The sequence below is a fragment of the Mus pahari genome, chromosome 9 (assembly GCF_900095145.1).
Source record: "Mus pahari chromosome 9, PAHARI_EIJ_v1.1, whole genome shotgun sequence".
NCBI lineage: Eukaryota > Metazoa > Chordata > Mammalia > Rodentia > Muridae > Mus > Mus pahari.
Window position 1 is genome coordinate 68,398,167 of NC_034598.1, and position 23,638 is coordinate 68,421,804.

At 37.5% G+C, this 23,638-nt stretch overlaps 1 protein-coding gene across 1 annotated transcript in view; it reads left to right on the forward strand.

Moving 5' to 3' along the window:
- Ptprq (protein tyrosine phosphatase receptor type Q) overlaps nt 1-23,638 on the forward strand; it is a 188,705-nt gene that overhangs the window by 74,016 nt on the left and 91,051 nt on the right. Inside the window, exons 21-25 of the mRNA XM_021205432.1 lie at nt 1,099-1,392; nt 1,623-1,898; nt 2,280-2,431; nt 6,171-6,312; nt 9,587-9,856. Of these exons, the coding sequence (XP_021061091.1) occupies nt 1,099-1,392; nt 1,623-1,898; nt 2,280-2,431; nt 6,171-6,312; nt 9,587-9,856 (1,134 nt within the window). The remainder of the gene's footprint in view (nt 1-1,098; nt 1,393-1,622; nt 1,899-2,279; nt 2,432-6,170; nt 6,313-9,586; nt 9,857-23,638) is intronic.

Here is a 23,638-nt window from a genome sequence, read left to right on the forward strand (position 1 = left end):
TTGTGTATGGGGATTTTGCCTGCATATATGTCACTGCATTGGGTGATTGGAGTTGAGGCCAGAAAAGGACATGGAGCCCCATGCCCCACCCCCATCCCCCACAGCTGGAGTTGCAGAAGTTTGTGAGCCATCATGTGGTTCCAGGGAACTGAACCCAGGTCCTCTGGAAGAGCAGCAAGTGCTCTTAACTGTTGAGCTGTCTTATTGGAAATGACTGTGACTTAACTTCTACTGAATCAAATCTCAATGTTTACTGTTTGAAAAATCATTAATTTACCAATATACACATGAAAAAAACTTGCTTGTTCTTGGCAAAAATAACTTGAATAGTGGACAGGTTCACCCACAGAATATAATTATCATGTGAAACTATGCAGTTGATTAATGTTTAACAAAAACTTTTAGCATAATGCAGTCAATATCATTTTAGACCCTCTTTAATTATAGATCTCCCCCAAGACCACTACAACCCATAATAGTATGCCAATTATAATTAAAGCACCATAAGCAATAACGATTTACTTTTTGTTGCATCTTTTGGGACTTTCATTTTTTATATCCAGCCTAGTTTGATCTCTGAAAAATTAAAATTTCATAAGTGGAATAATTTCTTAAAATACAAATGTGGGTTGGTGTTTTGTTGGCTAGAGACATCTAGTTACTGGAAATCAGCAAAGCTTAGCATTAAATAGTCTTACTACAAACATGACTTTGAGCAAGTCTCTTATGTACTCTGAGCATCATTCTCTGTATATTCAGTAAAGATAATCTTTGGAACGAGGAAAATGAACACATTATTTAGATAATCACTAAACTATTGATTCTATTTAGAAATACATGCTGCATGTAAACACATGTAATCCCCACGTGGTAAGAAAGGAAAGTCAGGAGAACATGACAGCAACATAATTCTTGCATGGGTTAAGAATGACAATTATTTGGAATGACTGAATACTTATGTGGATCTCTTGTTTATCTTCATTGAAATGATGTACCAGTATGAGCTAGTGATGGTGTTTCAGTACTTACATTCAATTTGTCAGTTGGACTACCTGGGATGACTGATGGCTTTTGTGTTCTGATCGCTACCTACCTCAGTACCTGAAGGTCGTGTGGGAAACCTGACTTATGAGTCCATTTCATCAACTGCAATCAACGTGAGTTGGACGCCACCATCTCAACCAAATGGCCTCGTCTTCTACTATGTTTCCCTGAATTTACAGCAGAGTCCCCCGCAGCACACGAGACCACCTCTGATTACATATGAAAACAGCATATATTTTGATAACCTGGAAAAATATACTGATTATATATTTAAAATCACTCCATCAACAGCAAAGGGATTCTCTGAGACCTATACTGCCCACCTGCACATCAAAACTGAAGAAGACGGTAGGAAAGACCCCACTGTGGCTTATTAAGTGGATTATTATTGTTCTTTGTTTATCTTGCTTTTAAAAAAACAGTACTTATAAGTATTTTCTCAAGTAATTATCTTTTTAGTGACTTAAAATTAAACACTCTACTAGTAAAATTAAGTCCAATTATATTCGAAGTGTCTTCTTCACTAATGAGAATTTGTTTATTTTTGTCCCATTAATATTCTGCTTTTCTTTTTATAGTTCCAGACACTCCACCAATAATCAACACTTTTAAAAATCTTTCTTCTACCTCCATTCTCTTATCATGGGATCCCCCATTAAAGCCAAACGGTGCAATTCTAAATTACCATTTAACTTTACAAGGACCCCACGCCAACCGCACTTTCGTCACTTCCGGTAACCACATAGTACTGGAAGAACTCTCGCCATTTACTTTATATAGTTTTTTTGCTGCAGCAAGAACTATGAAAGGACTTGGTCCTTCCAGCATTCTTTTCTTTTACACAGATGAGTCAGGTAAGCCAAAAAATATGCTGCTTCCAGTGATTTCTCTATTCAGCCTGTGCTCTTTGTTTCTAAGGAACAGCCTGAACAATGAAGACCATTCGATCTTTTGTTTGTAGCCAACTTACAGTAATTCGCCTGCTTTGCATACCATTTTCCTTCTTTTTTCCCAGTTCGAGCTTCAGAATTACCTGTTCTGTTTAAAGCTATTTTGAAACATAGACTTGTAGATATCAGGGCAGTATTACTTATGTTATTTGTTTCTAGAATTACCACCTATGATTATTTTTATCGTTCTTTCTGAATTCGTTCCTTCGAGCAACTAGAATCAAGATAGTATTTCTGTGCTACGCATTTTATGAACATGAGTTTTATAATGTGTTTCCCCTGCAGCGCCTTTAGCACCTCCCCAGAATTTGACTTTAATCAACTACACTTCAGATTTCGTATGGCTGGCGTGGAGTCCAAGTCCTCTTCCGGGCGGTATTGTTAAAGTGTATAGTTTTAAAATTCATGCGCATGAGACCGATACTGTATTTTATAAGGTAGGTTGCTTATAACAGCATATATTTATTTCAGAGGCTTGGAGGCTGAATTAAAATGTTTTGAGCTGCAGGGAAAAAAAAAAAACAAAAACCAAAAAACAACAGCTGATTTAATCAAGGGGAGAGTTTAGAGAAATAGCTCACTGGTGAAGCATTTGCTTCTTGTGTACAAAGCGCTGGATTTGACCCCAAGTGCTGCAATAATTAATTGAACAATGATAATATTCCTGAAATATGGACTATTCCTGGAAAATATAAATATTTTGTTAGATGTAAAAACTGAACACTTCTAGAATATTTTACGGACTAATTACACTATTTGGCTTGTTGTATGGGTTATTTCAAACCTACTATATGATATACTTCTTTTTAATGGAAAAAATAAATATCAAATGAATCCTTTTAACTTTTTCATAAAAACATTTATACTGGTCTTGTAATCTTTCTAGATGGTATGTGTTACTATACTACCTGGTATTTTATAACAAATTTTTATTCTCTGACTTTCCATGGTAATCCATTTGTAGTCCTCAGTATCTCTTCCTTTTTCCATTTTTTTTTTCTTTTGGATGTAGAGTTAGTGATAAACATGCAAAGATCCAATAGAACAGTGTATCTGAAACTTAGGCATTTGAGTACTAGCATTTGATTGCCAAAGTATGTTACAATCAGTTATACTTACTTAAGAAATTTGTCCTCCTTTTATGACACCAAATGAAGTCCTGGGATATTTTATTTGCAAGAAGAATGCAAAGTACAGAGTAAACATTAAACATTGTAGACCTCATAATTTTTTTATGGTATATCAATGTTCTAGAATGTGCAGCTTACAAAGTGAAGAACAGAATATCAAGAACAACAATTATAGCTCATTTACTTATTACTGTCATCAGGAACAGTGTCTCCCTGCCTGGAACTTAATATAGCATTTTACTATCTGAAAGGTTATGCATTATGTAACTTCCTATATGTGGACCTGTCCCCAGATCTATAAAGCCTGTATTAATGACACAAGCATGTAGCCCCTTATTATCTAGTCAAAGTTTAAGCTCTGTTTCCTCATATTTTTTGGATTGCCTGTATGAACTGCAGAAAATATTCACAGGAGAGAAATAATTTTCTTCAAACAATCTCACCCTTAAGATTACCTTGTACGTTCATTGGAGTATACATGTATATATATATATATATATATATATATATATATATATATATATATATATGGTCTACTTTTCATAGAATGATGATGATCTTTAAGCAGTTTAAACAGAACAGTAAAGCAAAAGCTGACATCAAATGACCTGGTTTGAATCTTTCCATGGAGATTTGCAATTATGCTTTCTAGAAGTTTCTTCTCATTTTAAGATTATTTCCTTCAAATGAAGAATTAGAATAAAAAATCATCATATATTAATGAAGATTATAAGGGTAAATTCACATAAAACACTTTGAACAATTCCAGGCATATAATAGACTCATTAGCAATCATTGCACAGAATAAGAACAAAAATTCCCTGTAATGACATGATAGCTTTGAACACGAAAGAGCAATATACTGTTGCCTGAATATGATTTTAATATCTTTAAACATTCTTTTTCTATTATGTGTTTTCCATTGATATTTTATTACTATAAAATCTACAGTTTGGTGCCAGTTTTTATTGAGTATATAGTTTTAGGCCAAGTGTTTTGTTTTGTTTTTTTTTGTTGTTTTTAATTAATTAATTAATTAAGTTACATCCCAAATGTTGCTCCCCATCCTGGTACCCCTTCCCAGAGTTCTCCACCTCCATCCCTCTGCCCCTTTGCCTCTGAGAGGGTGTTCCCTGCCCCCGTCCCCTGGGGCATTCTCTCCCACCTAGGCCAGACCTCTATTGCATACCTGCCAGGGAGCCTCAGACCTGTCCTTGTATAGAGCAGGGGTTTTAATTTTGAAAATCTACTACATTTGATAACTTCTGTTTGCCATTATTTTCCAATCTTTTTAGATGATTATATTTTCCTTCAAGTTCCTTTCGATCTGCTATTGTGTCACCCTCCAACCCCCATCCCTAAGTATTCTGTTTACTGTGTTGGCTGTTTTCCCTTCGTCTGGCTTTCCCTGATATTGTGTTTATGGTTTTATCAATTTTCCCTGCCAGGACCACTTTATGTCCCATTTCATTCCTTTGTCCTGTTGCTTCTTTCTTTTTCTGTCCTCAATGGCCTGCGGCTTTGTGAAGACAGAATAGCATTAGAGCCACCCCAGTGTCACTGAAGCCTCATCAGCCCACACTGGGACACTGACATCAGCTGGAAAATTGGGTCACTCTGATGTGCTGCAAGAAGTCATTTATTCAGTAAAAAGCTTTTAAAAGACTTTTTTGTGTGCAAATGTATCCAACAGCCAATAAACTAATTTATTACATTGAATAATTGAACTCTCAAGTTCATCCATTTCCCTACCCACTAGTTCTCCTGAATCAATATCAAAATGAATTTGTGTTGTGCCTAATTTCTTATTAGAAACACATTTTTGTAGACTTTTAGTACTTAATACAACATTTTCTTGCTGACAATTATCATGGTTTACTATTCTTATAATCTGCAGGTCATCTGACAATATGATTTATAAATAGGAAGTGTGAAATACGAAGAGGTGGGAGATCATGTCCTGCTAGATTTAGTGACTTCTCGGGATTATTTTCTTTTTAAAAATAAATTTGAGATTATAATTACATTTCTACCTGTCTGTTCCTTCCTCTGAACCCTTCGATATAGCCTTACTCTCTCTTCCAAATTCATAAATTCCTTTCTGATTAATTACTACTGCATGCATATCTGTCTTTGTATATAAACATATATTCCTAAATATACCTGTTTTCCATGGAGATGATTTGAAAATGAGACTCTAGAGTTAATATCAGTGTGGGTAACTTAGGATTTTGGATGGCTCAATGGCTCACCTAGTAAAAGTTCTTGCTGCCAAGCCTGACCATGTGAGTCCAATTCCCAAAACCAGTTGGTGAGAGGAGAAGGTGAATGCTCACAAGGTGACCTTTGACCTTCCATGGCCATTACAGCCTCCATGTGAGTGAGTGAGTTAGCTTGACCTCTCAGTTTCATTAGGATACGTTTTCACATAAAATGTCTTCTTATTGGTGGGAAATTTGTCTAAAAGAAAACATATTCTTTTTTGGTCAACTATCATCCCTTGCTCTTCCCCTCCCCCTCATTTTCCTAAATATTTTGTCAGAATAGAAATTTAGGAGTTTTTTGGTGTCTCCAACTTATGTTCAGTGGAACAGAGATTGTATTTTATCTGTGGTTTTCTTTCCCCTGGCTATAATACTGGAGCTGATAGGTAAGTAAACATATATAGATATGTTGGTAGACATTAGGAATTAGAAGAATGTGGATTTGGAAAGAACGAATACTATTGACCGTTCATAACTTGTATTTAAATTTGAAACCTTAACTTAGCAAGTTGAAAGGGAATTCATAAACACATTGTTCTAAAAAAAATAAAAAACAGTTCAAAAACAAAAATTATGATGCTCAAGGCCAAAATGGCACCCACTTCCTCCTTGTATCATAAGCTCATCATATCCCCAAGTATAGAACATTAATAAATATTTTAATTATACATAGTCATCAACTCCTAGGTTAAAGGAGTGTATGCAGGATATTCAAATATACCTGTTAATTACAAACAAGTATTTGAAGAGGTCTTGTGACTAAGGATTCTTTTCCTTTTCAGAATATTTCAGGTTTTCAGACTGATGTCAGACTTGCTGGACTGGAGCCTGTGAGCACCTACTCGATTAGTGTGTCTGCCTTTACCAAAGTTGGAAATGGCAATCAGTTCAGTAATGTGGTGAAATTTACAACCCAGGAGTCTGGTTAGTCACAATTTCTGCCTCGGTGATGTTTGCTCTCATATTTAAGACCTTCACCGTCTCTCTCCGTTTAATAAAATGCCCCTAGCATTCTGCTCAAAGGGAAATTGAATTCCAGTGCTGAAGGTTCGGCCTGGATATATCTGAAATCTTATATATGTATCGATACACATACATTTCCTTTAGAACTGAGAAGGACAAAATTAAAGGGTAGTTTTTTAAGAAAGTGACAAGGTGGGACTTCATTTTATGGGGCTGCGAAGAGAAGGAAATGACTTATCAGTCACTTTTAATGCAACCACTTAAATTTTCATGAACTGCAAAAATAATTTTTGTTTCTTCCGGAGGTGAACTGGAAGATTTGAGAGGCAGGAGTCAGTGCTGCCTCTCCTCTTGTAACAGGAAACACTAAGAAGGCCACCAGCTAGTTGCTTTTGCAGCAACTGAACTATTTGCAAGACAATTGTGTGGACCACACCTAGTCTTTGTGTAGGCCATGAATAGTTCTCATTTATGAATTACTTAATGGTGGGTTAAACATGCCTCTTTTGTTTTACTAACTAGGTCATATATTTAAAGAAATCCCTCTTCCTTTTTATCTTTTTAATGATGATTACTGAATGAATGACAGATTCCTTTTCTTCTAAGTTCATAGCATCTCTGAATATACTTTTATTAATGAAAATCCAAACTGAGACAGGATGCTCATGATGCTAAGTCAGTAATTTTCCCATGAACTTACAGACACTTGAGAGTCTCTTTCACAGCATGCCCACAGACAAGTCAAATCCCTAGTATTACAGTGGATAAGGTTCAAGCTGTGCAATCAGTGTCTGAATTGGAATCTGAACTCTATGGCTCAGAGGTTGTGTAACCTTGCCAAGGACTCAGGACTCCTCTGAGCTTTTTACCTTCAACTGAAAAGAAACACACATTAGCTACATCCACTGCAGGAATGGTCCAAAATACTTGAAAAGATCCATTAGATTTTACCTATTAGAGCGTTTTATGTGCTGTTAATTCTGTGTAAATATTATTATAAATATCTCCTTATTTGCGCGAAGGAGCCATGATCCAGGCATAATAGTAGGATGCACCTTCAAAACTTAGTAAGCAATCCAACTGGAACACCATCTTCGTTGTTGGTAGGAGCTGGTGGTGGTGACTAGAGGGAGTCTGCATCATCCTGAATGAAAATATGTAAATATTTTGAACCTAGAAAATATTTATAATTATTCACACAAAATTAATAAAAGTTGAGGATTATCATATATAAACTACTGCATAAACTAATATTTCTAGCAGTAACATAAAGTTATATCATAAAGCATAATGCTAGGGCAAGAAAAGTAATAGAAAATTTTCATGTTCACGTATTAATTGTTTTATCATTTGTCTGGTGGATTCATAGAGTCAGTTAAGTAAACATTTCCTAAACCTTTGATTTGCATACGTCAGACACATCTTGGTACTACCTTTCTGAATTGATGTATTCATCCTACAGAAGAAAGGTTTATAAGAGAGAGATACAGTCATGTTCAGAGAAAGACTGTTGAGAAGCTATGGATTTCTTGAGTCTTCTTTAAATCACATTTGTGTGATAGGAACATCCTTTTGTTCTGCCTTGGACAGTTTGTAATCTGTGCATTAACCAGATGGTTGTCTTTTCCTTACCAGCCTCATTTTACCCTAACAATGAAGTTATGCTAATATTAAAACTAAGGGACATTATTGGGTATTGCCTGGGAAAGTGGCTAGTGTCTCTGACATATAATCATGTTCATGGATGGCATATGTTCTTCACTCATTTGTTCTAGTAAAAAACTTTAAACAACCTTTCCAATGGCTTCTAAAATCGTCTGTGTTCTTTCAAAGAACTCCAATAAAACATACCTGCTTTGCTTTCTAACACCACTGTTGAGCCTGGAATAGTGATGGTTGATTATTTCTGTTGAAAAACGTTCAGTAATAAGTATTGAGAAGGCTGCACAGTTATGATTAAGGAAGCTGGCATCTGTATACATTCCTCTGTTGAAGGACAACTGGGTTCTTACCAGATGGCTATTATAAATAAGGCTTCTATGAACATAGTGGAGCATGTGTTTTTGTTATATGTTGGAACATCTTTTGGGTATATGCTCATGAGTGGTATAGCTGGGTCTTCAGGTAGTACTATATCCAATTTTCTGAGGACTCTTTGAGGATGCCAAACTGATTTCTAGTGTGCTTGTACTAGCTTGCCATCCCACCAGCAATGAAGGAGTGTTCCTCTTTGTCTGCATCCTCGCCAGCATCTGCTGTCACCTGAAGTTTTGAACTTAGCCATTCTAATTAAAGTGAGGTAGAATCTCATGGTTGTTTTGAGAGACTGCCCCACCTGGGGATTCATCCCATATATAGACACTATTGTAGATGCCAAGAAGTACTTGGTGACAGGAGCCTGATATAGCTGTCTCCTAAGAGGCTCTGCCAGTGCATGACATACAGAGGTAGATGCTCTCCACCAACCATTGGACTGTGCACAGTGTCCCCAATGGAGGAGTTAGAGAAAGGACTGAAGGAGCTGAAGGGGTTTGCAGTGCATAGGAAGAACAACTATATCAACCAGCCAGCCCCACACACCCCCCTGAGCTCCCAGGGACTCCCACCAACCAAAGAGTACACATGGTAGGACTCATGGCTCCAGCTGTGTATGTAGTACAGGATGGCCGTATTGGACATTAATGGGAGGAGAGGCCCTTGGTCCTGGGAAGGCTCGATGCCCCAGAGTAGGGGAATGCGAGGGCAGGGAGGCAGGGGTGGGTGGGTGGGTGAGTGGGTAGGTGAGCACCCTTAGAGAAGCAGGGGGAGGGAGGAAGGGATAGGGAGTTTCTGGAGAGGAAACTGGGAAAGGGGATAACATTTGAAATGTAAATATATAAAATATCCAATTTAAAAAAAAAAAACTATAAGCAAATTGAAGAAGAAAGCTGGCATCTGTGATTGCCTAAGTTTGAGGCCAATGTGTTTTTGAGATTATGAGAATGTGTTGGCTGCTTGGACCTGGGAAAGCATTCCATTAAATGCTCAATATTGTAAGCATTAGCAATATAGTGGAGAACGTGGTCCATCAGTCATTTATGTTAAGAACTTGTTAGACATACACTGGAAAAGATGACATATTAGATTTGTAGTTTTTCTTTGTTCATGAAATCTCATCTTACCTCTTGCCTGCATGGTTGAATAATTTACTATGTGTGTATAAATTTTAACTTTGAGCAAACATTTTCCGTTTCAGCTCCAGATGCTGTACAGAATATTACATGTGTGGCACGTGACTGGCAGTCAGTATCAGTGATGTGGGACCCACCGAGAAAAGCAAATGGAATAATTATTCACTATATGATAACAGTTGAAGGGAATTCTACCAAAGTCTCCCCCAGCGACCCCACGTACACTTTCACAAAACTTCTTGCCAATACATCATACATCTTTGAAGTAAGAGCGTCAACCTCAGCTGGTGAAGGGAATGAAAGCCGTTGTAACGTCAGCACAATCCCTGAGACAGGTAACTGGTATGGAACATTTAACTAACCCGAAACAGGTAACTGGTTTGAAATAATTAACTAACTAGGCTGAAGTGGGTAATTAATAGCCATATGAAAAGAGCAGCTAACCACAAGCAATTAACAGACTTGAAGTAGATGACTAACAGGTAAACAGGTAACTAACATGGAGTGATCAACTACATGGAATGGATAGCCACTGGTAATATGAGACATTACTTTACTAGTTTTTAACAAGCAACTTATATAAACAGGGTAGCTATCCTAAAACAGTTTTCTAAGCTGAAACAGGTAACTAGTATAAAATGGGTAACTAGCCTGAACAGCTTATCAGTATGAAACTGGAAACCTCAAACAAGTAACTAGCCTGTTAGGTCTAACAGGAAATAGTATGAAACAGGTTCCTAATTTGAAACACTTAGCTACTTGTCAATAATACTATAGATTTGTAAACAATATTTACAGGAGTTATTTTTATTAATATGTCTATGTGGTAGGTATGCCTATTGATATTCATGTGTGTTTGTATGTGTCTGGTGATGCGTGTGTGAGTTCATATACTTATTTGCAGACTTGTGTGTGCATATGGATACCTGAAGCTAATATTGAGGCTCTTGCTTGATCTCTATACACCTTCGGTATTGAGTGATCGTCTCTCAATTGAACATAGAACTCTTTAGAGTGGCCAGCATGCTCTAGATTTCCCATGTCTCCTCCTCCTTCCAGACTCTAGGATTACAGGTAGGCCACCATGCTCAACCAACATGGATGTAGGTTCTACAGATCAAGACTTGGATCTATATTGAACGACAAGTATGTTTCATACTCAGCCACCTTCCCAGCTATCTTTATGAAGATATAAAAACCACATTTATGTGAAGATGTAAAAGTATTGCTTAAAAAACACAGCATATATTTTCTTAGCCTACCCTTGTGATCTCTCAGTACCAACTAAGCATATATTTAACCTTCTTCACCTTGATGGGAGGTTGAGAGGAAGAAACAGACAATTGTACAAATATAAAACCCACTAACATATTGACTGTGTTTTATCATTACTTAAACGAAGGAATTAACACATGAACTTTCTAGCATATATCTTCTTGCTAATTTATTTCTTGACATTCTTGGTGTTTCCGTGAACTTGCAAGGTTTGCAGTACCGGTTTGCTGGCATCCACTTTCTTTTCTAAGCCCTCAGATCTATCTTTCAGGTTATCGGAGTGAAAGAAAAATGTCACTCTACTCTAGTTTCCAGGACAAATCTGTCACAATTTCTCAGCCATGCTTCTGTATGTTGTAAGATTTGTCTTTTTAGCTTCTCCCATATTCTAGCTATTACATAAATAAAAAGCTGGACTTCTTCTTTGTCACATTACTTCTCTGGTTTTTGGCCCTCATGAGAGCTGTGATGTATCTTCATAACCATTTACTACTTCACATGCACATCATCATGGAAACTCCTATGAACCCCTGCCCCAGTGAAAGCCACATCACCTAGTTCAATTCCACATTTCTATCCTTAAGGATACAAACCTCCGAACTTTAAAAGACCCTCCTCCTCTCTGGTATCAGTATCTATTCAGTTTTACAACTTCTTTCAATATCCTTCCTTTGCAGGTTTGAATGGTTATATTAAAATCGCATCTCTTGCTTTTTAGGTTCCATACAATTCTGACTGGTGTGAGGTGGAATCTAAGCGTCGTTTTGATTTGCATTTCCCTGATGGCTAAGGATGCTGAACTTTTCTTTAGGGGCTTCTTGACCATTTAAGATTCCCTAGTTGAGAATGCTCTGTACCCCATTTTTAATAGTTATTTGGTTCTCTGGAGTCTAACTTCTAGAGATCTTTGTATATATTGAATATTAACCCTTTATCAGATGTAGGACTGGTAAAGATTTTTTTCCCCCAATCTGTAGGTTGCCATTTTGTCCTATCAACAGTGCCCTTTGCCTTCAATTTTATGAGATCCCATTTGTCTATAGTTGATCTTAGAGGCTGGACTGTTGGTGTTCTGTTCAGGAAAATTCCCCCTGTGCCATTGTGTTCTTTCTCACTTTCGCTTCTATTAGATTCAGTGTATCTGGTTTTATGAGCAGGTCCTCGATCCACTTGGATTTGAGCTTTGTACAAGGAGATAAGAATGGATCAAGTGCTCAAGTGCTGAGCCAGCACCATTTGTTGAATACACTATCCCCCCCCCCCACACACACACACACAGAATGGTTTTGGTTTCTTTGTCAAAGATCAGCTGTCCATAGGTGGTTGGATTCAATTTTGGGTCTTTGATTTCTAGTCCATTGACCTGCCTGTCTGTCTCTGTACCATGCAGTTTTTATTACCATTGCTCTGTAGTACAGCTTGAGATCGGGAATGTGATTCCTCCAGAAGTTTTCTTGTTGTTGAGTGTTGCAGGAAATAATATAAAGAAACAACATGGTTCCCAAGCTACTTTCTTATCTCATGGACACTCTCTGACTCAGAGCTCCAAAATCTCTCCACACAGCTCACTAAGTTTCCACTGGTGGGTTGTTACCATGCCAGCCCCATGCTTCAAAACCCACAAGGTCTTTGTGGTGTACATAAAGCAAACCCTGCTGTACCTTTCTCTCTTGAACAAAGACGAGCTGCTCTGTGAAGGAAAAGCGCAACACAAACTTAGTTCAGAAACAGTGGTAACTCATCACTGAGTACAACAACTAGAATCCTAATCTTGTAAACCTTATTAAATCTAAATTCTCTGGTGGCAAATCCTGATGGATCCACCATTGAAACCCCCATCCAAAAAGACCCCCCCCCCCCCCCCTGCTTCCTCTCTTCCCCTATCCAACATAGAAGTCCTGCCTACTCACCCAGTGACTGGCTCTTTTATTCATTAGGGGATGGTTCACAAGAAGTCACCTGAGTACATGATTCATTCCTTGATTGCAGCCCTTCCCAGGAGAGCAGAATTAGCATCAAAATGCAAGCAACCACAGGGCTGTCCATAACAGTTTAGAATAGTTTTTCCCTCCTGGGTTCTTTTGTTGTTCCAAATGAATTTGAGAATTTCTCTCTCTCTCTCTCTCTCTCTCTCTCTCTCTCTCTCTCTCTCTCTCTCTCTCTCCTTTAAAAATTAGATATTTTCTTTATTTGCATTTCAAATGTTATCTCCATTCCTCATTTCCGCTCCAAAAATCCCCATTCTATTCCCGGTCTCCCTGCTCATCATCCCACCCACTCCAGCTTCCCTGTTCTAAGATTCCCCTGCACTAGGGCATTGAGCCTTCATAGGACCAAGGGCCTCTCCTATTTATGTTTGGCAAGGCCAACCTTTGCTACATATGTGGCTGGAGCCATGGGTCCCTTACATGTGTACTCTTTGATTGGTGGTTTAGTCCCTGGGAGCTCTGGGGGTACTGGTTGGTTCATATTGTTGTTCCTCCTATGGGGCTGCAAACCCCTTCAGCTCCTTGGGTCCTTTCTCTAGCTCCTCCACTGGGAGACCTTGTGCTCAGTCCAATGGTTGGCTGAAAGCATCCACCTCTGTATTTGTCATGAACTGGCAGAACCTCTCAGGAGAGAGCTATATCAGGCTCCTGTCAGTGAGCACTTTTTGGCATCTACAATAGTGTGAGTTTGGTAACTATATCTGGGATGGATCCCTAGGAGGGACAGTCTCTGGATGGAGACAGTCTCTTCCTTCAGTCTCTGCTCCACACTTTGCCTCTGTAACTCCTTCCATGGGTATTTTGTTCCTTCTTCTAAGAAGGACCAAAGAATCCACACATTGGTCTTCCTTCTTCTTGAGCTTCATGTGGTCTGTGAATTGTATCTTGGGTATTCCAAGCTTCTGGGCTAATATCCACTTATCAGTGATTGGGTTACCTCACTTAGGATGATATTTTCTAGTTCCATCCATTTGCCTAAGAATTTCATAAATTTATTGTTTTTAATAGTTTAGCAGTACTCCATTTTGTAAATGTACCACATTTTTGTATTTATTCCTCTGTTGAGGGACATCTGGGATCTTACCAGCTTCTGGCTACTATAAATAAGGCTTCTATGAACATAGTGGAGCATATGTCCTTATTACATATTAGAACCTTTTCTGGGTATATGTCCAGGAGTGGTTGTACCAGCTTGTAATCCCACCAGCCATGGGGGAGTGTTCCTCTTTCTCCATATCCCTGCCAGCATCTGCTGTCACCTGAGTTTTTGATCTTCACCATTCTGACTAGTGTGAGGTGGAATCTCAGGGTTGTTTTGATCTGCATTTCCTTGATGACTAAGGATGTTGAACATTTCTTTAGTTGTTTCTCAGTCATTTGATATTCTTCAATTGAAAATTCTTTGCTTGGGTCTATACCCAATTTTTCAAGAGGGCTATTTGGTTCTCTGGAGTCTAACTTCTTGAGTTCTATTCTTATCTTCTTGTACAAAGCTCAAGTTCAAGTGTATCAAGGACCTCTACATAAAGCCAGATACACTGAAGCTAATAGAAAAGAAAGTGGGGAAGAGTCTTGAGCATGTGGGCATAGAGGAAAATGTCCTGAACATCAATAGCTTATGCTCTAAGATCAAGAATTGACAAATGTGACCTCATAAAATTGCAAATCTTCTGTAAGGCTAAGGAAACTGTCCATAAGACAAAATGGCAACCAACAGATTGGGAAAAGATCTTTACCAATCCTACATCTGATAGAGGGCTAATATCCAATATATACAGAGAATGGCTCTTTTTTTCTCTATGAAGAATTGAGTTGGAACTTTGATGGGGATTGCATTAAATCTGTAAATTGCTTTTGGTAAGATGGCCATTTTTGCTATGTTAACCTTGCCAATGTATGAGCATGGGAGATCTTTCCATTTTCTGAAGTCTTCGATTTCTTTCTTCAGAGACATGAAGTTCTTGTTGTACAGATCTTTCAGTTGCTTGGTTAGAGTCACACCAAGATATTTTATAATATTATCTGTAACTTATCACAAGTTAGAATTTGTCTTTCTCTAGCTCTATGTCCTTACATACCTTCAGCATCTCTTCCCATATAGTTGATATGACTAATAAAACTTTACTTAATACAATAGACTTCATCTAGTAATTTTAGGAAACATTAGCTAAGCACCTACTACAGAGTGGCAAATTTCAGCTCAAATGTGGCATCTTTAGTAAAGCTTTTATTAACTTCCCAAGCTTTGGTGCTCCAGTCTCCTGTCTTTTTGCATCAAAACCTCAAGTGCTAAAGTATTGGACTCCATACATCTGAGCATACCACAGGCATTGCCACCCCTTTAAATTTTTTGAAGTGGTGGGCTCGAGTATATGGGTATGTCAGAGAACAGATGAATAACTTCACACATGTCCAATAAGGGGGTGACAAAAAATTTCACAGTGGGAGAAAAGCAGATTATTGCTAATAGAAAAATTATTTTCATGTCCACATAGGTGGTCTTTAATCAGGAAACAGCAGGTTAAAAAATTTCTTTAGGAGTGGAGACAGGTCTTAGAGAATGAGAAAATAAGGAAGGAAGTATAATGATTTTAAAATAAATGAGAAGTTCAGACTCTCAGAAACCAGTGTGTTAGTTTTTACATCATGTTATGAACTAAAGCTACTCAAGAAAAAAAACAGATATTCAGTTATTAGAGCAGAGGTACAGCCAAGACTTGGTGTATATACAGCTATTAGATATAGAGTTATTAGGTATTATAGCCATTAGATACACAGCTATCTTACTTCAGAGTACAGATCTTCGTCACATTTTGTTTTTATTTAAAACTTTGAATAGATCTTAATTCAGCTTTGGAAGTTCACCTAGAATGGTAGGAAATAAAGATGTAGTAGTTGGTCATTGGCATCTTGGTTGGTTTATTGTACTCCCATTACGAGAGTTTGTTCTTTTGACCCCTGGGTCAGAATGACTAACCATGAAACATTGCTCCATACTTCCAAAGTCAGAAGTTTTATATTAGCACCCGTTTTGCTCATTTAAACGCATAACATTGTTAATAATATGCTTAATTCTGCTTTTTGCTCTTTACTTAGATCATGTAGTTTTGGTTTTGTTTAGTCAAAAATTTTGGCTGAAGGATTTTGACATTCAGGCACTTTCATGATTGTAGGAGGAAGAAATGATTTGCATTGTTCTGGTGACTTCTCCTCCACTGCTGTATATTATTTCCACATGCCATACCTATGAGACTAAGCAGAGCTGTCTCCTCCCAGGCAAATGCAAACTTTCTTGTAATTGAGAAGAGTCATTCGGATGAAATATTAATTTCTGCTTCAAAAGTACTTTTTCATCTTTGAAATTAGATGCTGAATCTAGTATATAATTATATTTATGATTACTGTCCTCGTTAGGTATCTAATTTTTTTATCAGGACTCACATGAACTGCTTGTTGATGAGATGTTCCTAAGTGCTAGGAACTCATTGTTCAGATGGAAGCAGTTTTATAGCTGTTGCAAGCTTTTAATTTATGGTGGGAAATTAGTCACAGTGTGCAGCTAGCTCTGCGTCCCAGACTCTGCTGTTATTCCTGACATAAGAAGAAATCAAATTTGGTTCACTCTTACTGCTTGGTGTTAGACCCCGACAGACATTCTTTCCAGGGCTTTCTCTCTTTCCCTCCATCCCTCCCTGCGTCCTTCCCTCCCTCTCCCCACTCTCTGTGTGAGTGTGAGTGGGCGTGTCAGAGTGAGAGGACAATCTCAGGTGTCACTTAGCAGGTGGGTCCACTTTGTCTTATGAGGCATGGTTACTTACTAGCATGGAACTTCCCCTGTAAGCCAGGTTATCTGTGTGCAGTTCCCATCCTCCTGTCTCCACCCCTCAGCACTATGATTACGAGAGCACTCTGCTTTGACAAAGCACATTTATGTTGAGGTTTTAAAGTAGCCTGTAAGGTATTCAATATCATTATGGCATTTCATTTCAAAAATTGTCTTTTAGACTCCCACAATGCTTTTAACCCTGCCCCTTGGCTTCCTATTGTAACACACCCCCAATCTCTGCTTGCTCCATCTGTCCTTATGTCAGCTCTCTCTTTCTCCTTCCTTCCAGTTTGTAGTTGTAGGCAGTGGGAAAGTTGGAAAGTACAAATCTGCCATCTTCCAAGTCCATCCAAGGGTATCTTTTGAAATTCATTTGTGTTGGTCTCTACCCATTCCAGTAGATACAACTTGATGGACTTAGGGTGCTGTATGAGGGGGCCTTTAGAGAAGAATGAAAAAGCAGATATATCTATTGTGCTTTATATTTTTTTAATGATACAATGTTTGATCTTCAGTAGATTTAAAAAATGACTTGAGCAATTTTGCTTTGTAAGCAGGAGGAAGGAAGCCAAAGAAATGGGGTTCATTCTACATTGGTTTCTGTGGATGACTTTGGCTTGGGTCTAGAATACCCCTCCTGCCTCATGAGCATCCCAGACCCAGAAATTTCAAACATTACTTGTATTTACTGGAATTGCTGGCCCATGCCACTTTACAAGGTAAAATAGGAGACGTTGGTTCTGTTCTGAGAATTTTCTCATTAGAAATCTAGAGTAACAGTCATACAGATGAGGATAAATATAATTTTGTTCAAATATGGTTTACAAACTTAGAACAATTTGTATTTTCTAACCTGTGCTTGACTTATAAAACATAAAGCACTACAACTTGATATCAGGATAGCTATAAAACCACTATCGTATTCTGAGAAATGTTTTAATGTTTCTAGACTTCTGCCACACACACACACACACACACACACACACACACACACACACACACACACACATATATATATATATATATATATATATATATATATATATATATATAACCTTGGATCAGTTCCAAAGGGGCAATATTTGATATTTTCAAATAGTCTTAGGTATCAAGTTGTAAATTTAAAAGTTCTTTTAAGCATGATTTTTAAAGAGTGAATTTGAGTTACTCTGTATAATTCCCCCCAACCTCCTTGTTACTCAAAGATCTTTCATTAAGTGAACTCCATTCTTGGCTTCCTCCGGGCTCCAGCTAAAGCCAGCTGTTCTTTGGGCCGTGTTTTAAGACTTATTTAGGAACTGGGACATATCTTATTACTTTATTTTCCATTCCTGATACTCTTCTTAACAGCCTTGGCATATGAACCTCCTCCCTCACTTTCTTCTCTTGTTCTTTTTCACTTCCAGTTTTAAGTTAGTGTGTGTGTGTGTATTTCTTTCTAGCTAATATAGTACTTGCCACTTTCAGAATCAATCTATTGTTTTTATGAGATTATGGGCTGCACAAATGACATTTAACAGTGGTATAAATATTCCTCACGTGTTCAAAAACATGAATTGAACACAGAAACATTTCAAAAGGAATGTGCTAATTTGGACTTAAAATCAATGTAATATAAATGATTTGAACATATAAGCCATACAAACATTAGTCATTACAGCTTATTATTAAATTTCTAGTACTAAAGTTCCTTAGATTACAGTAATACAAATTTAAGGAAGGATCTAGTTTTTTAGTGTATGACAATACATATTATCCAAAATAAGAGTCTTTTGGAATTCAAGTGGAATAAAAGCACCATTTCTTATTACATCAGTGCATTAGAATTGGAAATTGAATTTCACCATTTTTACTACAATATCAAGTAAAGTTTGCATTGGTTCTGTGATTAGAGACCTTATTAGGAAGAGTCACTACCTTAAAATTTACAGTATTGGAGGTACTAAAAATCTATATGACTTAATTAAATCTATGCCATTTAAAGGATGCATTAAAATTAGTGGTTAGTTTTGTGGTTTGTTACTAGTTATATTAATTCTATTACACATGTTTTTCTTTCCAATCTTCATCGTAACTTTACTTAATTGTGTCTCTGACCCAGGGTTGCTACAGTCCTGGCTGGTCTGCAACTTTCTACTTAGACCAGGTTGTCCTCAAAATTTTAACAATGTCCCTGCCTCTGTTTTCAGAAGGCTATGATGGCAGGCATGAACCAGCAAGCCAACCTTCTTATTTGTTTGTTTGTTTGTTTCTTTATTTGGTTTTTCAAGACAGGGTTTCTCTGTGTAGCCCTGGCTGTCCTGGAACTCACTCTGTAGACCAGGCTGGCCTCGAACTCAGAAATNCGCCTGCCTCTGCCTCCCAAGTGCTGGGATTAAAGGTGTGCGCCACCACTGCCGGGCCTACCTTCATTTTTATACTATCTGTATACAAGTATATTAGTGAAATTTTTATATAGGAGTTTAACATTGTTTTAAGGTGTAAACTCAAAATTTAATACAAAGTTTCTCTTATGATGTTATGTTGTTACTAATTAAATGTATAAGCCATGATGCCTAAGAGCTGTCTTGTGAATTATTGTCAAAGCAGTTTATATACTTCACCTGCAAATTAAACATAAATAATGATGTCCAAAGTTGTCCATGATATACTTAAGGTAGTCTCAGGTTTCCATTGATGTGGATATATTAGATTTATCTTAAAGCTCATGTTCTTTTTTCCTTTTAAAGTCTATATTCATAAAATGTCCAGAGGCATCAACAGCTATTATTTTTGGTGTCTATCAAATGTACAAATTAAATGTATTTAGGATATTTTTACTGAACTTTTATAGAAGAGCTTTTTTGGTTTTATAGTACTTTATGATTATGTCCAGTTTACATATAGTTAAATACACAAAGTTTAGTTGCAAAAGTTCTGTGAGTTTTGAAAGTTTCAAATACCCACCTACTTTACTACTTCCAGTCAGTGTGTAAACTAAGTCCTTTTTCCATATCTATTCCTCAGGGCAACCCCTGTCCTCATGGCCATCTATATAGACTAGCTCTACTTGCTCTTAAGCTGTATTTGCTCTTCCATGTCTACTTAGTCCTTTCAATGCCAATTAGAGATTCATATTGTTATGATTTCAGTAACATTTTTAGTTCATAAATTCGTTTCTATCAGAGAAACATCCCATTATCTATGAGTCATTTTTTTTTTTTTTGGTGGACATCCAAGCTGTTCTGAACTTAGTATCATGAATAAATTTCTGTACTTTCATGGATTTATTTTATTTATATATGAGAAGTCAGTGTTTGCAAGCTACTGTGAGCTCATAATAGTCTTCAAACTAAAACAGGGTCTTACTGTATAGCTCTTCCTATATATACTATACTATATAATTGTGACTGACTTGGAATTCACTATATAGACTAAGCTAGCCTTGACCTCACAGAGATCCACTTTCCTCTGCTTCAGAGTGCTAGGATTAAAGATAAGCCTGGCCTCCAATAAAGCAACCTTAGTAGTAAATGGGACAAACAATAATTGACCTTTGACCTTCGGGGTGTTTGATAAAATACTTTTAACTGTTACTATGATACTGCACTACCGCCAAGACAAATTAGAGAAGAAAGAATTCATTTGAGCTTCCTGTGACAGAGTCAGTCACTCATGCAGAGAGCCATGACAACAGGAACCTGAGTGTACACATCTGCATATGTGAGCATTAAGCAGAGAGAATGAACCCGGAGTGGAGAAAAGGCCTTAAGTTCTCAAATCCTACTTTCAGTGGCAAACTTATTCCAGTAAGATTACACCTCTCCAGCCTCTCCAAACACCACTGCCATGGGGGACCAAGTGTTCCATACTTGAGCCTATGAAGGCAGTTATTTAAACCACCCCACTATCAGTTATAAATATATATAAATTATTTATAGTCTGTCTAAAAATAATGGTTATCACATAAAAAATTAGTGTTTTACTTATTCACATTTTCCAGTTGTGTCTGGGACAGTACCTCAGTGTGCAGTCAGTCAACTGTCTATTCATGACGCCTCTGCTCCAGTCTTCCCAGTCCTGAGATTAAGTCTATATCAAACCTGGCATGAATTTCTGTCTTATTTATTTGCAAAAACTTATCAAGAGTGGCTCCCCCACCCCATTTTATAGATAGGTAAATAGGATATTTTCTATGTTCTGGTTAACTGTTACATTGTTTTCTAAGTTTGGATTACCTTACAGCATTTTATTCTTTGAACTTTTGTTGAAATGGCTCCTTTAACTGTAAGCCTTTTTTTGGATATTATTTCCTATACGTCACCATCCTATACTTTCTTCAATACAACCACTGCCCTCATGTATGTCCAGTTTGCATGGTTTTTGAGATTGCCCATCTAAAGTTCCTGTGGAGAAGCATTGTAAACCTTGCTTAGTCAACCATTTCTTCAAAAACTCCATTTATCACTGATTCTCATTTACTTCAGCATTATACCTACACTGCTTTGCTACCATGATGGTTGACCTCATATGCCACAGGAAGTTATTGTGATGAGACAAGGAAGTTACACAACTGTCTAATTCTTTGCCTATGTCTGAACTAAAAATAAAAATACATAATGAACAATAAATGAAGTAAAGTAAATGAAATAATAAAGTAAAGGTATATGATTGGTTACTGAATTTCTCATTGATCTGTTATTTAAGTAATGACTTCATGATGAGAGGTCCAACATGGGCACGTTTTATTTATATAATTATTCACAATTACCATATCATTGCAAGAAATTTGAATGCAGCCATAGAGGGAAACTAACTAAACTGTAGCAACAAAAACTCAAGCATACTGGAATAGGTAATGGGGATGCTGCCTTATCTCATTTGTGGAGGTTTCTATTCAAGTCAGACCTTCGGGATAGCATTTGAAATGTTAATGAAGAAAATATCCAATAAAAAATAATAAAAATAATTGTTATTTAACTTCAAGTGCTTAATGTTTTAAATATGAAGTTACAAGAAATCCTTGCATGTATTGGAGATAAGTCTTTTTGCTAGTCAGCTATTTGTCCCTAGGGTAAATACCCTAATTTGACAACTTAAAAGAATAGGAATTTATTTTGGCTTATGTTTTCAGGGGTTTCAGTCCATCAGTACTTTGACACATTGCTTTTGGCCCATAGAAATGAAGAAGATCAAAGAAGGGAATTTGCCACTTACATCATGGCTACCAGAAAGCAAAGACAGAAAGCTAAAGGTTGAGTCCCAATGTCTACCTCAAGGGCATGTCTGCAGTGGCTTATTGTCACCTTTCTGTAGCACTATAGTCTGCAGACCACATTCTTAGCATATGGACCTTTTCGAGAATATTTAAGGTCCAAGCCAGGATGTATATTCAACAAGTACTACTTCCCACCTGATAGGTTGACTTTCTTTGATGGTTTGGGATGGTTATAATATATTATTTTACCTCCCTTTGAATACCTCCAATGTACCACTCTCTTTGCTTTCTTTCCCCTTTCTCCCCCTTTCTTTTCCCTTAGACGCAAGAGTTGTATTGTAGATAGATTTGTTGGGGCTGAGCTCTGAAACTCTGCATTTTGATCAGTTGTGACTTTTCTTGTAGTCTCTGTTAAAATGAGCAGCTTCTTTGAGGAGACATGAAAGCTACACTTCTCTGTGGGTATCAGGATAAATATTGAGAATGTTAGGTGTAGATTGGGCTGGTTTAGTCCTTGTGGTGGTTAGAGGTTCTCTGCCAAGATCCATCACAAACTTAACTAGCTCTAGGGAGTTGACTAGGCATCCAGGCTCAGAATAGCTAGTTTCTCATTTCTCTCTTGTTAAGCAGGTTTTAAGTTCAATTCAAGAGCTGTTGATTACTACCACTATGTTCATAGCAGCTTTATTTATAATAGCCAGAAGCTGGAAAGAACCCAGATGTCCCTCAATAGAGGAATGGATACAGAAACTGTGGTACATTTACACAATGGAGTACTACTCAGCTATTAAAAACAATGAATTTATGAAATTCTTGGGCAAATGGATGTATCTGGAGGGTATCATCCTTAGTGAGGTAACCCAATCACAAAAGAAGTCACTAGATATGCACTCACTGATAAGCGGATATTAGCCCAGAAACTTAGAATACCCAAGATACATTATGCAAAACACAAGAAAACCAAGAAGGATGACCATTGTGTGGATACTTCATTCCTCCTTAGAATAAGGAACAAAATACTCATGAAAGGATATAGGTACAGAGACAAAATTTAGAGCTAAGATGAAAGGATGGACTATCCAGAGACTACCCCATCCGGGAATCCATCCCATCATCAGCCACCAAACCTAGATACTAATGTTCATGCCAGCAAGATTCTGCTGAAGGGACCCTGATATAGTGGCCTCTTGTGAGGCTATGCCAGTGCCTGGCAAACACCGAAGTGGATGCTCACAGCCAACTATTGGATGGAACACAGGGTTCCCAATGGAGGAGCTAGAGAAAGTACCCAAGGAACTGAAGAGGGCTGCAACCCTGTAGGTGGAACAACAATATGAACTAACCAGTACCCCCTGAGCTTGTGTCTCTAGCTGCATATGTAGCAGAAGATGGCCTAATCGGCCCCTTGGTCTTGCAAACTTTATGTGACCCAGCACAAGGGAAGGCCAGGGCCAAGTAGTGGGAGTGGATGGGTAGGGGAGCAGGGGCAGGGGGGTATAGGGAACCTTTGGGATAGCATTTGAAATGTAAATAAAGAAAATAATAAAAATAAAATAAAATAAAATAAAAACAAAACAAAAACAAAACAAAAAAACAGTTCCTTTAGGGCACAACTTGAGTGCTGTTCATTTTAGCTGAGAACATGGACCACTTATGAACAGAGGCCAGATTCAGGGTAGGGAACTTCAACTGTCTGGCCTTCTCTGGGAGATTCATCTCTGATATACAGAGAGAACTGGAACAAGTCCTGAGACTCAGAATTTAATTGTATATCAGATTCTAATGAAATTGAGATTCTAGGAGAAGAAAGAGCTCTGTCAGAATTTTTATG